The 16,708-nt window shown below is 41.4% G+C and overlaps 1 protein-coding gene across 4 annotated transcripts in view; it reads left to right on the top strand.

Annotated features, from left to right (window-relative positions):
• LOC146511802 (uncharacterized) overlaps nucleotides 1-15,748 on the top strand; it is a 61,031-nt gene extending 45,283 nt beyond the window's left edge. The window contains exons 2-6 of one of the 4 annotated variants that reach the window (XM_085171873.1): nucleotides 326-431; nucleotides 1,866-2,462; nucleotides 3,480-3,908; nucleotides 4,901-5,497; nucleotides 6,050-15,748. In XM_085171873.1, coding sequence (XP_085027999.1) covers nucleotides 414-431; nucleotides 1,866-2,462; nucleotides 3,480-3,908; nucleotides 4,901-5,497; nucleotides 6,050-6,739 — 2,331 coding nt within the window. In that variant the 5' untranslated portion in view covers nucleotides 326-413 and the 3' untranslated portion in view covers nucleotides 6,740-15,748. The remainder of the gene's footprint in view (nucleotides 1-325; nucleotides 432-1,865; nucleotides 2,463-3,479; nucleotides 3,909-4,900; nucleotides 5,498-6,049) is intronic. The other 3 variants (XM_085171870.1, XM_085171876.1, XM_085171874.1) reach the window with 3 other exon arrangements.
• The last annotated feature ends 960 nt before the right edge of the window (nucleotides 15,749-16,708 follow it).

Below are 16,708 nucleotides of genomic sequence, written 5' to 3' on the forward strand. Positions count from 1 at the left end.
GTGCTTACAGCCTTACCTGTATCATAACAAAGTGTATAAACCCCAATCCACCTTTAACATGGTCCTTCTCCCAAACCTTCAAATAGGACTTTCTGGCCCTGTCATAGTAAAGGGCTGCTTAGAATATTAGAGCCAATGTCACAAAGTTCCTCCTGAAGTATAAGTGAGTGAGAGAGTTTCCTCACTTTGCAGCACAACACGTCTCACAAGACTTCTACAAGCAATCAGAGTGAAATTTGTACTTTGTGTTGTCAGATGAACATATGAGACACTTTCACTCTTCAGTGCAGTGTGGAGCCTAACAAAGATCTGTTTTGTGTCCCAGCTGATCAGCAGGAGGAGAAGAGTCTGACAGAGCAGCAGAGGAACATTTTCAGCCATCTGGACTCAGCTGAGTCACTACAGAGGAAACAATGAGCTCAACACAGAAGGTGAGGAAAATATCACAGTTTCACCAAATAATCAGTCACGTCTAAAACTCTCATACTCCCAACCTGTTATATGACTGTGTTGCATATTATGTTGTTTTTTAGAGACAGCAGCACATGTTAAAATAAGGAAGGTTTATTCATCAAAATTATTAATAATCAAATGGACATAACAGTTTTTGTCAGGGTTTTACCCCTGATACTGCTGGATAAACAGAAACTCACTCAGGAACGAGGTCACACAGAGCTCAAGTTTTCACTCGAGGGGGGAAGCAGTTGTCTCCAACCCACTTCAACTTGCTTTCCCCCTGCAGGTTGTTTTTATTGGTTACACACATGACTATGAGAAACTACTATAACTGGTTACAAAGTGATTGTTCTGTGCAAGCGTGATTATACATTGTGTCAGCATCATGAGCTTCAGTTTAAATGAATCTCTGCTACACTTGATGTAATCTAACTGTGACATGAGCACCACACTCACTGTGCACCAGTCACACACTGTTCTTTACTTTAAATCCATCACAGTTCAGCAAACTAACCTGTTTATCCTGCACTAACCTGCAGAGGATCTTCATGCAGTCTTTAAATAACACAGTTAATCTGCCTCAGATTGTTTTGCAGCATCTTTCACTATCTGAAAAAACATAATGTCACATGTACAGACCCAATATCTGATTTTAACACACATGAGGAGCTTAAATCTCCAGTTGATCAAATCCCACTGAGCAGTCCTTCCCTTTAAATCTAACCTCTCTTCTTCCTCTCCTGTCCTGTGTGTCTTATCTTTCTCCATCTCTGAGTGAAGTTAGCTCTCTTTCTTTTCTCTCCCTGTGATGTACAGCAGCTGGACCTTTATCCAGCAACACACTGTGAGACAAACTGCACACAAACAGTTGTGTGTTTGCTGATGTTTGTTGATAGAAACGCTGGATTTGAAATTACCTGTTTGTTCAGGTGCTGTGCAAAAAAGAAAGAAGAACAACGTCTCACTTTAACTCCTGACTATGACTCACAGTTTTGCCTCTTTCATCTCTTTTTATGTTTCATACCCTGGTGATTAGTACACGATTAGGATTGTCTTTCATGTGTTACTTTTCAGGCTCAAATTGGTTTGATGTTTGAAACCAAAAGTGAAAAGTCTATTTTGAAAATATAATGAGTAGAAAGTCCTTCTTTTTCTGTGGGGAGTAAAAGTAAGGAAAATAAGGAAAAATGATTTTAGAGTGTTTAAACAGTCATGAATTATTTTTAACACCAGGTTGGATGTAATGTGTTTCTACTACCAGGAGGTGGGGATAAGAGACCTTTAAGGTGTTTGGTGCCACACTCCACCTTCAGGTTTAAAACTAGTGTTAATGGAAGAAGTTTGAAGGTTGAGTTTGTTCCACGACTGCATTTCACTTACTGCCTCTGTTTGTATCTCTGTCACTGCAGGACCAACATGGAGCGAGAAGTCAGCGCTCTCAGGAGGCCGACAAACCTCACAGAAGAAAGGGAGAGAAAACATACACCTGTGACGAGTGTGGGAAGGAGTTTCCTCTGAAGGCTAATCTAAAACTTCATCAGGTCATCCACACTGGAGAGAAACCGTTCAGCTGTGACTTGTGTGGAAAGACTTTTTCTAGGAAGGGTTACCTAAAACATCACCAAGTCATCCACAGTGGAGTTAAAGCGTACAGCTGTGATCAGTGTGGCCAAGCTTTTACTCACAGTAGCTACTTACAGAGGCATCTAGTTACCCACTCTGGAATTAAGGCATACAGCTGTGACATCTGTGGGAAAACCTTCAGTCAGATAGGGCACCGAAATATACACCTACGCATTCACACCGGACATGATGTGTACTGCTGTGATCAGTGTGGCAAACAGTTTATAACAAACCAAATGTTACAATACCACATGTTTACCCACACTGAGGAGAGACCTTATAAATGTGACCTGTGTGAGAAGACTTTTAAAGCTCCACATTACCTGAGACGACACCAACAGATCCACACCAGAAAGAGACTCTCCAAGCGCAGTTACTGTGAGGTATGTATTTATATTTTTATCTTGTCATTTTAGCCTGACTGTTTGGAACAACTCTGTAAATTAAACTGTGTTAGCATGTTAGCAATTCTACTGCATGGAAAAGGTTGCATCTGAGGCAGCACAGTTAATCTGCCTCAGATTGTTTTGCAGCATGTTTCATAATCTGAAAAAAAAAAACCATAATGTCACATGTACAGACCCAATATCTGATTTCAACACATGAGGACTTACATGTAAGCTTTAATCTAAAGTTGATCGAATCCCACTGAGCAGTCCTTCCCTTTAAATCTAACCTCTCTTCTTCCTCTCCTGTCCTGTGTGTCTTATCTTTCTCCATCTCTGAGTGAAGTTAGCTCTCTTTCTTTTCTCTCCCTGTCATGTACAGCAGCTGGACCTTTAGCCAGCAACACACTGTGAGACAAACTGCACGCAAACAGTTTGTGTGTTTGCTGATGTTTGTTGATAGAAACGCTGCATTTGAAATTACCTGTTTGTTCAGGTGCTGTGCAAAAAAGAAAGAAGAACAACGTCTCACTTTAACTCCTGACTATGACTCACAGTTTTGCCTCTTTCATCTCTTTTTATGTTTCATACCCTGGTGATTAGCACACGATCAGGATTGTCTTTCATGTGTTACTTTTAAGGCTCAAATCAGTTTGATGTTTGATGCCCTTAGTGATGAAATAACTCCCCTCAAATTTCTCAAACCAAAAGTAAAAAGACTGTTTTGAAAATATAATAAGTAGTAAGGCATTTTTTTAATGTGGGGAGTAAAAGTAAGGAAAATAAGGAAAAAGGATTTTAGAGTGTTTGAACAGTCATGAATTATTTTTAACACCAGGTTGGATGTAATGTGTTTCTACTACCAGCAGGTGGGGATAAGAGTCCTTTAAGGTGTTTGGTGCCACACTCCACCTTCAGGTTTAAAAGTAGTGTTAATGGAGGGAGTTTGAAGGTTGAGTTTGTTCCACGACTGCATTTCACTCACTGCCTCTGTTTGTATCTCTGTCACTGCAGGACCAACATGGAGCGAGAAGTCAGCGCTCTCAGGAGGCCGACAAACCTCACAGAAGAAAGAGAGAGAAAAAACACACCTGTGACGAGTGTGGAAAGGGTTTTACTCTGAAGGCTAATCTAAAACGGCATCAGGTTATCCACACTGGAGAGAAACCGTTCAGCTGTGACTTGTGTGGAAAGACTTTTTCCTGGAAGGATACTCTAAAACATCACCAAGTCATCCACAGTGGAGTTAAAGCGTACAGCTGTGATCAGTGTGGCAAACAGTTTATAACCAACATGCAGTTACAATACCACATGTTTACCCACACTGAGGAGAGACCTTATAAATGTGACCTGTGTGAGAAGACTTTTAAAGCTCCACATTACCTGAGACGACACCAACAGATCCACACCAGAAAGAGACTCTTCAAGCGCAGTTACTATGAGGTATGTATTTATATTTTTATCTTGTCATTTTAGCCTGACTGTTTGGAACAACTCTGCAAATTAAACTGTGCTAACATGTTTGCAATTCTACTGCATGGAAAAGGTTGCATCTGAGGCAGCACAGTTAATCTGCCTCAGATTGTTTTGCAGCATATTTCAGTTTATGAAAAAACATAATGTCACATGTACAGACCCAATATCTGATTTCAATACATGAGGACTTACATGTAAGCTTTAATCTAAAGTTGATCGAATCCCACTGAGCAGTCCTTCCCTTTAAATCTAACCTCTCTTCTTCCTCTCCTGTATGTCTTATCTTTCTCCATCTCTGAGTGAAGTTGGCTCTCTTTCTTTTCTCTCCCTGTGATGTACAGCAGCTGGACCTTTATCCAGCAACACACTGTGAGACAAACTGCACACAAACAGTTTGTGTTTGCTCATGTTTGTTGATAGAAACGCTGCATTTGAAATTACCTGTTTGTTCAGGTGCTGTGCAAAAAAGAAAGAAGAACAACGTCTCACTTTAACTCTTGACTATGACTCACAGTTTTGCCTCTTTCATCTCTTTTTATGTTTCATACCCTGGTGATTAGTACACGATCAGGATTGTCTTTCATGTGTTACTATTCAGGCTCAAATCAGTTTGATGTTTGATGCCCTTAGTGATGAAATAACTCCCCTCAAATTCCTCAAACCAAAAGTAAAAAGTCTGTTTTGAAAATATAATGAGTAGAAAGTCCTTTTTTTATGTGGGGAGTACAAGTACAAGTACACATTTTAGAGTGTTTGAACAGTCATGAATTATTTTTACCACCAGGTTGGTTGTAATGTGTTTCTACTACCAGCAGGTGGGGATAAGAGACCTTTAATGTTTTGGTGCCACACTCCACCTTCAGGTTTAAAACTAGTGTTAATGGAGGGAGTTTGAAGGTTGAGTTTGTTCCACGACTGCATTTCACTCACTGCCTCTGTTTGCATCTCTGTCACTGCAGGACCAACATGGAGCGAGAAGTCAGCGCTCTCAGGAGGCCGACAAACCTCACAGAAGAAAGAGAGAGAAAAAACACACCTGTGACGAGTGTGGGATGGGTTTTATTTGGAAGGCTGAACTAAAACGTCATCAGATCATCCACACTGGAGAGAGACCGTTCAGCTGTGACTTGTGTGGAAAGACTTTTTCCTGGAACCGTTCCCTAAAAAGACACCAAGTCATCCACAGTGGAGTTAAAGCGTACAGCTGTGATCAGTGTGGCAGAGCTTTTACTCTCAGTGGCAACTTACAGAGGCATCTAGTTACCCACTCTGGAATTAAGGCATACAGCTGTGACATTTGTGGGAAAACCTTCCGTTGGATAGGGCACCGAAATACACACCTACGCATTCACACTGGACATAATGTGTACTGCTGTGATCAGTGTGGCAAACGGTTTTTAACAGACAAAAAGTTACAACGCCACATGTTTACCCACAGTGAGGAGAGACCTTATAAATGTGACCTGTGTGAGAAGACTTTTAAATCTCCACATTGCCTGAGACAACACCAACAGATCCACACCAGAAAGAGACTCTCCAAGTGCAGTTACTGTGAGGTATGTATTTATATTTTTATCTTGTCATTTTAGCCTGACTGTTTGGAACAACTCTGCTCATTAAACTGTGTTAGCTAGGGGTGGGTTTTGATAATCGATTTACCGATTAAAATTGATTCTGGCTTGGATAACGTGATATCAATTTATTAAAATCCTGAATCAATTTTTTAATATAATTTTATTTTGCCCGAAACGCCCGAATCTCAGGTGAAACCTCACAAAATTTCGACAACCACCAAACAGTAAATGAGAGAAGGTACACGGATTCTGCACAAAGACGTAAACACAAAGCGCCGACCCGCAGATCAGAATCAGTGAGATGTCGCCTTTCTCACCCGACAGCACGGACACAGTCGGGGCTGAAAGCTTGCAGCTCACTGATTCTGATGTTTCGGGCAATTCTACTGCATGAAAAAGCAGCTCTGAGTGATTATTCAGATTTTCACTTCAGTTATGATTTTTGTGTGTTTTTTATTTGCTCTTTATTTCAGGCGACGTTCAGGATAAAAATTGTGAAGGACTGACTTACACTGTCTTTGTGTCTTTGTTTAGAAGCAGAGCAACACAGATGGATCCAGTTCCCAACCCTGTCATCACTGTGGTGGTGGGAAAGTATTTCACTGTGACCTTTGTGGAAAAACTTTTAGTCACCAATACACCTTAAAAGTACATAAACGTAAACACACTGGAGACAAACTGAAATACTGCAAAGAATGTGGGAGAAGCTTCACCACATCAAGTGGATTAAAACGACATGAACTCATTCACAGTGGGGTTAAAAAGCACATCTGTGATCAGTGTGGGTCATCTTTCATTACTGCAAGTGGGCTTAAAACACACAAACAACTCCACACAGGAGAGAAACCATACAAGTGCAGACACTGTGACAAAAGCTTCTCACAATCATCTCTTCGTAGTCTTCATGAACGTACACACATGGAAGGAAACTACAGCTGTGACCAGTGTGACAAGAGCTTCAGGAATCTCAGTTCATACTCCAAACACAAACGATCCCACGTTACTAATAAACTGTTTCACTGTTACCAATGTGCCAAAACATTCACCTCATTGTCTGCTCTGTGCAAACATCAGCGTGATCACTCAGGGCTGAAATCACTCCCATCACTGGATCACAGTGAATCTAAAGAGACAGAAAGATCTTCTTCTGCTTTCAGGGTCAGACTCAAAACTCTTGAGATCAGGCTCCACAGAGTTCAGATTGAATCTCCTATAAAGATCTGATGAGGCAGCTATGAATGAAAATGGTTCTCTAGTCTCATTTTAAGCTTTCTAAACTGTTCTGCTTCAGTGTTCATGTCGAGTGGTTCGCTTTGTTCCAGCAGTTGGATGAAGAATTCTGAGCTGTGATTTCATGTCCTGTATTTCAGAGTAAAGACTGAAGTGACAAATGGAAACATGTTTACAGTCAGAGTCAGATGAACTGTTTTCAGTGGCACAGATGGAGGTTTATCAGAGGAGGAGACTTGGCTGTTCTCTACTCACACTGAACAGGGTTCCTGCAGCTTATTAAAAATCTGACCTGAAAGTTATGAAAAATTTCCTTGTAACACTGAGTTACTAGAATAGATATTTTAGAATAGATACAATATAGATATTTTTGGACAATCCCATAAAAAAAGCATGTAAGTGCCATCTGCTGTTTTATATTTGAGAAAAAAGGTTGAAAGATCTTTAAAATCTTTTATTTTTCCTTAAACTTGCTGTAGGTATTAAAACTTTTGATTTTGTGTTAAGATGTCGAAACAATTAATTTTGGGAATTCATTTTTTAAAGTTGTGGTTTCATTTGCTCAAAGTTCATCAATGTTTTCCTGATACAAGGTGGGATGGATCCATGCTTTTATGCTGTTTAAGACAAATTCTGAAAGCTGAACGTTGCAGAGATTGAGGCCCATTAAGGTGTGTTCACACCGAACACGAATGATGCGACCAGAGCGTCAGGCTTACATGTAAAGTCAATGGAAAAGTTTGATGACGCATGATTGTGGGTCCTGCGAAAATTCAGAAGCAGACTTGCATCGCGAAAACGCATGAAAAGCGCGTCAAAGTAGCACGACTGTATGGCAAGCCATAAGTGCCAAATATCGCCACTTTTCCAACCTGTTTGGTTAAGAAATGGCGTAAAAAAATTGTGTTTAATTAGTCCAAACGCCATAACAAACTGCGTTCTGTCGGGACAAACGCCACTTTTTTACCTTGAACGCCCCATCTAAGTGGCAGAAAAAACACCGTTTGTATCTGTCTTTGAACGCCGTTTTTTACGTCACTCGGCAGACAACGCCGTTCAAAGAGACATAAAAATGGTGTTTTTTACGGTGTTCTGCGTCAGCTGTAACGGCGTTTAAAACAGCGTTTTATTGAAATTATGCAGGGCACTCCCCATGGTTCCCTCATCCAATTACTTTCAACTCATTTCACCAAATCAAAACGAGGAAGTGCAGACCACACTAATGCATCACCGATTCACCTTGCTGCTAAGTGATTGCCTATTCAGTACCAGTACTTGTCACAGTATTCACTTGTATTATAATCCCACTATGCATTTGGATGTGTTTAAGGCATGATCAAGCAAACAAACGACAGAATGCTTTTTCTGAAACCTTAACTGTGTTACGTGTTATGGCAGCTCTGCTCATTTCTGAGCTTCTTTCTTATTTTCCTCTTTAGTTCTCTTAACCTTTAACTTATGTCTTAGCAATCAGATTCTGCCATCATGCATTACCGCTTCGTGCTAGTTATGTTGACTTTTCTCTTCTTTTGTCTCCACTTTTTTCACCCCTATTTGGATACCCGGCGCATGGCTGCTTTGTTTATGTTAGGGATCAGCTGTTAGCGCTGCACCCTGCAGCTGCTCTACCGGCAGACAGACCCGACATCCCCAGTGAGCTGAGGGTGAAGAGACAGGGGGTGATTAGGGTTGCCAACCGTCCCTTGAAAAACAGAATCGTCCCGTATTTAGAAACAAAAGTACACGTCCAGTATTGTGCTGAAAAGGGACACACTTTGTCCCGTAATACAGTGAGAATCAAAAGTAGTCTATAACTTTTAATGGAATTAACGCTTTGTTTGAAAACATAATTCCCAGCCCCTCTCCTGCTTTGTGACCAATGAGCTGAAAGCACACTTATGACAATTCAGATTACCGCTTATCTCATTGGTCGAGGAAAGGTCGCTTGCGGAGAAAATACCATAAGACAACAGATGACCACAACAAGAAGCATGGACAACAGGGAAACAAACACCGACACTGCGGTGCAAGTCTCGGACGACAGTACACCTAAAGCTGGGCATACACTGTGCGATTTTTTTCAGTCGCGTTATTCAGCTTCTGCTCAAACTGCACGATTGACTTGCAGGGGTTAGAAGTTTGTAGGTCACGATGCAGGGTCTCACACTATACGGCCTGATGCTCTGATGCGACCCGAGTGCTCACACTGTGCGTCCATAAAATGAAGGTTATAACAGAAAATCTGTCGCTCGCTCTCCCTCTCTGTCTTTCACTCACACAGACACACACCACCATCAACTTTGCTAAATTGCTAATGAAAAACACTGATCAGGCAGCTGTGATTGAGCAGCAATGTCCATCCAACTATTTTCACGGTTGTTGTGGTCGTGATCATTTTGTGAGGCCACATCGAAAAGGCTCGGATGAGCTTTCCAAAGTTCTACAAGTGCCTCCATCGCTTGTATCCAGATCACACGCTGCACTGACGTGCTGCGCCGTCTTTTTCGCTGACATTTGTGTTTGCGCGTGCGCAGTGTGAGAAACTGCGGTGACACCCTCACGACCAAGCGATTGATGGTCGGGAGCTGGTCGTGAGGTGTTAATCGCTTCTCGTTACCCCACGTATACTACACGACGATGCACGACGCACGATGAAGGCCAAAATCGGGCCGATCTCCAAATCGGTCGCACGACTCAAAAATCGGCTCAAAATGGGCCAAAAATCGCACAGTGTGAGCCCGGCATTAGACCAGCAATGTTGGTTCCCCTCCGAGGAAAAAAAAAAAGGCTGCAAAAGTACAGTGAGGAATGGGAAAAGGAAAACACCTGGCTGGAAAAAGTGCACGATAACACCTATAAAGCGCACTGCACTGTGTGCCGGCGCACTTTTCCGTAGGCATGCTTCTAATGGTGGGCACATGAAGAACATGAGGGGCGTGAAATTTCGGGGAACCCTTAACCAATTTTTTGTCCACCAGGCCACGGCAGAAGCAGATATGGTATGTAAACATTGGTTTGTTTGTTTTAAACCCTCTGGTTAAGGTTAATATGGGCATGTGCAGTGAATATCAGCGCTATGTGGCCAGAAGTGTGATAATATAATTTATTTTGTGTAATAAACAACTGCAAGGATAGATGATTACAATAAATAGATGACTAATACATAGATGAATAATGATGATGAGTTATGATGCGTAATTATCGTAACAAGCGGGTTTACAAACGGGAGCAGCGGATTAGCATTAGAAAAGCTGAAATAATGCCTCAACTGAAGCCAATTGCACTAAATGCACTTTATGTGCACTGTTACAAAAAAAATTTTCTTTCTATTGTTTTCTATTATTTTATATAATTTTAAGTTAAGCAGGACAGAGTTCTTTTAAAGAAAGATTTACTTATATTCTCAAAAGTTAAGCATGACAGGCTTCTGCTTAAGAAAGAGACCTGTTTTATTGTGTTAATGTTAAATCTAAAAATAAATGGCTAAATGATCATTTGTTTCCCATGTGTTCATATCACAAAGAATATGCATCTACTTAAATCAACTTCAAGTCAAATGGTTAAAAAAAATAATTTCACACGCACAAAAAAAAAGAGCTAAAAAATTCACCACACTGGGAAGGGTGAAGACAATTGGGTTGCCCGGCCTTGGCCACGAGGTGTCCCATATTTATTTTTCAGGGAGTTGGCAACCCTAGGGGTGATGTCTCCCGAGAAGGACACCTTACGCCCCATCTCTCCTTCCTGTAATCACTGTAAATGTGAAATCGCTCCCTGATATGATTGAGGAGCTAATGACGCTAACGTGGCAGTACCCCAGCACTGCCCGGTGCTGGGGTACTGTGAGTAGGCTCCCTCTGTGAGTAGGCTGCCCGGCTTCCAGCTTCTGTGGGCGGACAAGACGAGAGACAGTGGTGAGAGGAAAGGAGGGGGACTGGCAGTGTAGGAGCCATAACTAAATGTATTGAATTTTGATGATCACTGGGTTTTCATTTGTTTGGTTGCTACGGTGATGTGTAATGGGAGTCACGTGGGTCCTAGCGGTGACATTAAGAGGGCGTTGTCAGTCTGTCATTCACTGGGTTTTGATTTTGACAGAGAGGAGGGCTGGGTAGCCATAGTTTTTGTTGACCGCTGCACAACGAGTTTCCCCTTGTTGCATTAGAGCCTGTGATGTTTTAATCTGAATCAGGAGCCGATGACTAGTGATGGGCAGATGAAGCTTCATGAAGCACTGAAGCTTTTCATCCAATTGGTTCACCCCAGTGCAAAGCGTCTTGAAGCTTCATTTGCTCTAGTAGGACACCTACTGGACCTTAAACTATTAGTTGGCATGAATTTGAAGAGTGTGGCATTTTGCACACAGCCTGTAAATGTCAACAACAAAAGGAGTGAGTAAAACATGTATATTTTAGTGATGGCAGTATACTGTGTATATTTATACTGGCAGTATGGAAAATGATTATTTGGAAATGCTTAAAATGGAAATGATCATTTACTGTTAGGTGAGGTGTGGTTGGGGTGTGGACAGTAGTTGTGCTTTTGTAACGTTGAGGTATGGACAGCTACACACTGAGCCTCAGTCCTGCCTGTTCACATTTTATTCTGTAAAGACTAGATTTTCACTGCTTTTATGACCTTTTTAGTGGGGAGAACATAGCTAGGATTGAATGATTTAACAAAATCTTTTAAATCCTTTGTCCTCCACAATGCTAAATGGCTGGGAGTCCTCAATCACCATGCTAACCAGGTCTTCATCTATTTGAGATTCTCCTGAGGAAAGACAATAAAAACAAAGCACAAATATAAATATCACACATGTCACTTATTGCATTGTATGATATTGTTATATCATTTAGTAACATTACTGCATGCTATATTATCATGGCATTTGATGGCTCACCTGGTCTTGCTCCACAATCGGTGTTCCCTTATTCTCATGCAAAGCTCTGTAGTGCCTAAGCATGAATGAGGTGTTGTTGTTATATCCCAGCTCCCTGGCACATAGCAAACACTTTACCTTGTACAAAAGTACAGACAGCTTAACATAAGTTTTATTGCACCATCAGTATTATGAAAATACATCTTCTGTAGAAATTTACATACCTTGTTGGGAGGAATAAGATCAAAATGTTCCCACACAGGGGAGGACATCCTCCTCTTCTTAGCTGGCTCCATTCTCTGCTGACTTTCTCTCCTCACTCTCATAAACCTCCAAACTGTCTCCAAACTCTCACTAACCGCAACTCTCCATCAAACACCCACATTTTGAATGAAGTCTGAGGGGTTTATATCGCTGTCATATCTCGCGGCAAAGTTCGAATCACTTCCTGAACCAGTCACGTGGTACAGCCGGGCAGCGAGGCTTCGGACGTCATCATTTTCAGCTCCTCCCACAAATGAAGCAAGCCTCGATACGCGCATCGCGGAAACGCCCCCTCCATTACTCGACACAAGCTTCGATACAGAACGTCACATCACTACCGATGACATTACTCTGTAAACTCTCAAAGTACTTTAATAAACAAGCAAACAATTCCACCTCTCGCATTATTGGGTAGAGTTGACATCGCGTCAGGCAAATTGGCAGGCTCCAACCCCGGCCTCTAGCGACTGTGGAAGTCGCTACATCTTTAGTCAACATAAAACGGCATTCTGGAGAAGCAAGCCGCAAGCAGGATCAAAGAAATCAGATCAAGGAACCTGAAAGACGCCAAGTAAGTGCAGCGCATCTGAATGAGTGAGCCAGCAGCACCGACACACCTGACGCAATTCTGAGGAGCGCAGGTAAGAATACCTGTGCATGTCTGGTTGTGGAAAATGAAGCCACATTGCATTAGCGCTGAGATGTTTCAAGAGGAGACACTGAATGGAATGAATGTTGGTTAAACGTGCAACGTTTTTGCTTCGCTCTTGGATTGATGACTGCGCTGCGTCTTATTAATTATGCTGCTTGGATGACGTTCAAATGGACAATTAAAGTGCCGTTACGTTGAAAGGATTTTATGGTCAAAGTCTATTGTGGCTTCCAGTGGATATGTTTTAATGGATGATCACTGAATTTTTAAATAAATTTAAAAAAAAAATCGAACAAACAAACGGGAAAATCATGAGTCAAACAGGTGGTGATGATTGTTCCTCTAATGATTTGGGGGGAAAGAGACAAAGAAAAATGACTGGAAAGGCATTGTTGAATAAAAGCGAAAAATTACAAAATGAGTGCAAAATATATATGTCAATAAAATGAAAGGACTAATACAAAAAATGAAAGAGCTCATGCAACACAATGAAAATCTTTCTCAAATTAAGCAGTATGTGGTGGATTTTAAAGTAATGTGTGAAAAGGCTTCACGTTCACATGTTGAGGTGTTGCCTTTGGTGCCAGAGAAAGAAGTATTAAAACAAGAGAAATGGTTTTCAAGTATCATGAAATACACCAATGTGTTTTTAAATGAAATTCAAAAATGGATAAATCAAAGAGAACAAAAGCCTGTTGTTACGGCATTTGAAGTATCAATCCCCTGAATTTGGACACAGTCTTCCTCTCCTGGTGCATGCTCACTTTTTTTGACGGTTGGCAAATAAGGAGGTGGGGCATTGCTGCCACTAACTAGTGTGGACCAGAATTCACTCTTACCAAATAATAAAAAATAGATGTTAAAAAAAACCCCAACCAGACAGAAAGATGATAAATTCCCCTCTTGCCCGTGCAGGTGGTTTATCCTTCAAGCTCAGGTCCTCTACCAGAGGCCTGGGGGCTTGAGGGTCCTGTGCATCCTAGCTGTTCCTAGGACTGCGCTCTGATCTCCAATGTTGTTCCTGGGATCTGCTTGAGCCAAATCTACTGATGCCACACTAGATTTCACATTACACAAAAAGAAAAACAGGAATAGGGAATTTAATTTAAACTTACATACAGTACAGACTTACAATGATCAGTATTATAATTATGTACAAATATATACAGATGCATCAAAGAATACAGCCAGTCAAACCGGGGTAGCATTTGTTGTCCCTGAAAAGGATCAATGGTGGACCGTCAGTACACACTGGAGAAATGCTTCCAGTACTGTCAGCTGTTCAGTGGGTAGAAGATGTAGCAGTCCTCCGGACCAAGGAAGAAATAGAGAGAGCCTCGACGGGTGCAGTAATTTTTACTTTGAGATTCATTCAGAATCTAACAGTGCTGAGGTGCGCCAATGCACCGTGAAAACTAAACAGAAACACAAAATACATTTTCTTAGACGCTTATTACAAATATGAACTCAAATAAAGCAGAAAATACAACAAAATATCAAGTAAGAAAACAAATAAAACTTAAAACATGTACCTCGCTCCGCCTTCCAAGGGCTGCAAATTGTTAATTTTGCTAGAGTCCGGTATCACGCTGCTTCATGCTTCATCGAGAGCTGCCTACTGGGACATGTGCGCCACAAAAACCGGTCTGAGCTGGAAGTGCAGCTTGCCGCTAACTAAGCAACAGAGCCCTCTACTGGACACTACGCATAGCTGTTCAGGCTTAGATCAATAAACAAAACTGGACCTTTACAGAAGACATGTGACCGTTACAATCAGGCATTTGTTCAGACTGAAGCTCTTCATTGGACAGTTTATAGTGTAGCTGCTCAGAAAGTAGAGCAGATGTACTAACAGAGGCTCAGCAAACATTTAACAAAATACACATGATGGGACTTATAGTTGGCTTTTTATGGATTCCAGCTCACTATGGAGTCAGAGGAAATGAAATGACAGAGTTGTGAAGAAAGCCACAAAACATGGGTTAACTGACCAGGCTATTAACTTCTGTCAGACAGAGATAACGAGTATAATAAGGCAAGAAATAAAGGAAACATGACAAAAACAGTGGGAGGAAGAACGGAGGGGACGATGGTTGTATAAAAATTTAAGGAGGGTAGGAGAAATGAGAAGCACAGGAAGGAGTAGGAGAGAGGAGGTGGTTATAAATAGAATAAGATTTGGACATATTGATTTGAACACTACTATTGGTGACTGTCAAACCTTTGAGTCGCAGAGAAGCTGAATAGGGGGATAATGTTGACGCGCCCGCTGTTCAAAATGTAAGTTTACTGCAAAAGGGCTCAAGAAGTGAACGTTTTCAGGCCTTATTCCAGTTTTGGGTGTCGACGTTCCACTCCACACCAGTTGGTGGCGGTAATGCACCATTTTGTTGTTTAACAACCGCCAAACAACAAAATGGTGCAAACAATATAACGAAGAAGAAGCCTGTTCCCCGATCACATGCCGTACACAGTTTGCACAGACGTTTCATCCAAAGCGAGTAAAGTAGTGAACTTAGAGGAGAGAAATAAACTAAAGTATCGATCATAAACCACTACCAACGTTTGGATCGATATCTGCATCGATCTGCCCACCCTTGTCTCCTGGATCGTAGCTGAGATCAGCGTGAACCACGTGGGTCTCTGCTCCCTGATCTGTTTCCTGTTTGGAAAGAGTTCCTGCTTCATCACGGAGTTTCTCTCGGTTTGTGGGCTCATCTAAAGGTAAGCACCGAGCTAACTTTACTGTGAGTTCAGTTCATGTTGAGTTTAGCTCCTGAATGAGGTCTTCTGCTGCTCTCCTCGGTGTCTGTTCACAGTTTATTGTGAACACGTTGAGAGAAGAGTGAGAGAGTGTTTGGAGAAAAACACCAACTAATCATTAGCTCAGCATGCTGGGAGAAGTTGGAGCAGAAAAGTATTTTCATTGTCCCTGCAGCTGTTTTTCTGCATGCACCAAACCTCTACAGCCTCATTTCTATTTGAAGTGATAACAGGAAATGGATGAGAGCGATCTGCTGCAGTATCAGGGTCACAATAAACTTTATTGTCCAGCTGCTGTGGATGAACACATGAGAGGAAGTGAACTCCTACAAAGTCTCATTTTAATGAGTCTGGCTGCTGTAAAGTGATGCACAGGAAGATGTTAACAAAAACTAATGAAACAGAGATGAAAGTAAACAGTGTTCATATTTGAAAGCACAGAGAACAAAAATATATTGTGGAGGTTAATGTGCAGGAGAGTGTTGAATGTAATAATGTCTTCCTGTGTCAAACAGCTGCAGTCAAAGAAAGAAGGAAGCTGGTTAAAAGTGTTGAGTTTAAAGGCCCCATCATTAATGTGCAGGTAGAGCTGACTAAGGCAGAGCAGTTTGGCCAAAAATATTTATCACGATATATATTTGAAAATTTGTGATAACGATATAATTGACGAGAGACTTTACAACTCCACAACTTTATTATTTCCAGAAACCCCCCATCAATGTATTTTCACTTAAAAGGAAGCCCGATTATTAAGACATGTTTGTGCTAAAATATGTACTGTGCTTTCAATAATGTTGTATTAAAATACGCCAAATGTTTTTCTTTTAAGCACATTTTATATAAAACCTACTTACTAGTAGGCCGCCATTGTTATTTACTTCTCAATGCACTCTGTGAGGACGTCATACGGTTGCACCGCATCGAGTTTACAGTTAGCAGCGCACTGGAAATGGCTTCTGTTCAACCTTTCCAGTTTGAACCAGAGCAAACTGAGAGAGAGGATGAAAATAGTCAACGACTACTTAGTTTAGATGAAGATGAAAACAATCCATCAAACGTGGACGCGAGACTGAGGGAAACCTACTGGTGTCTATGCAGCTACTGCTTGCCAATGGCAACAGCGACTGAGAGCGTTTGTTGTAAAAGAGCTCAATTTTATGGCAGCGACTATCCACGGTATCGCATTACCGCATGATAAAATAAATCACGCAATATGGTTAAAAAAAACAACATATTGTACTGTTTGATTTAGGAGTAATACTGTGTTTCTGGTGTGATAATCACTTATCTTCCCTTCCCCCCCCCCCCCCCCCCCCCCAGCTGAGTCTGTAGGCTGGATAGTTTGTTAGGTATCTGCTAAACTATGTTTAAGCTGTTTGTTTATCAATGACAAAGTGTCATC

This window comes from Neolamprologus multifasciatus, chromosome 9 (genome assembly GCF_963576455.1).
Source record: "Neolamprologus multifasciatus chromosome 9, fNeoMul1.2, whole genome shotgun sequence".
NCBI classification, from domain to species: Eukaryota; Metazoa; Chordata; class Actinopteri; order Cichliformes; family Cichlidae; genus Neolamprologus; species Neolamprologus multifasciatus.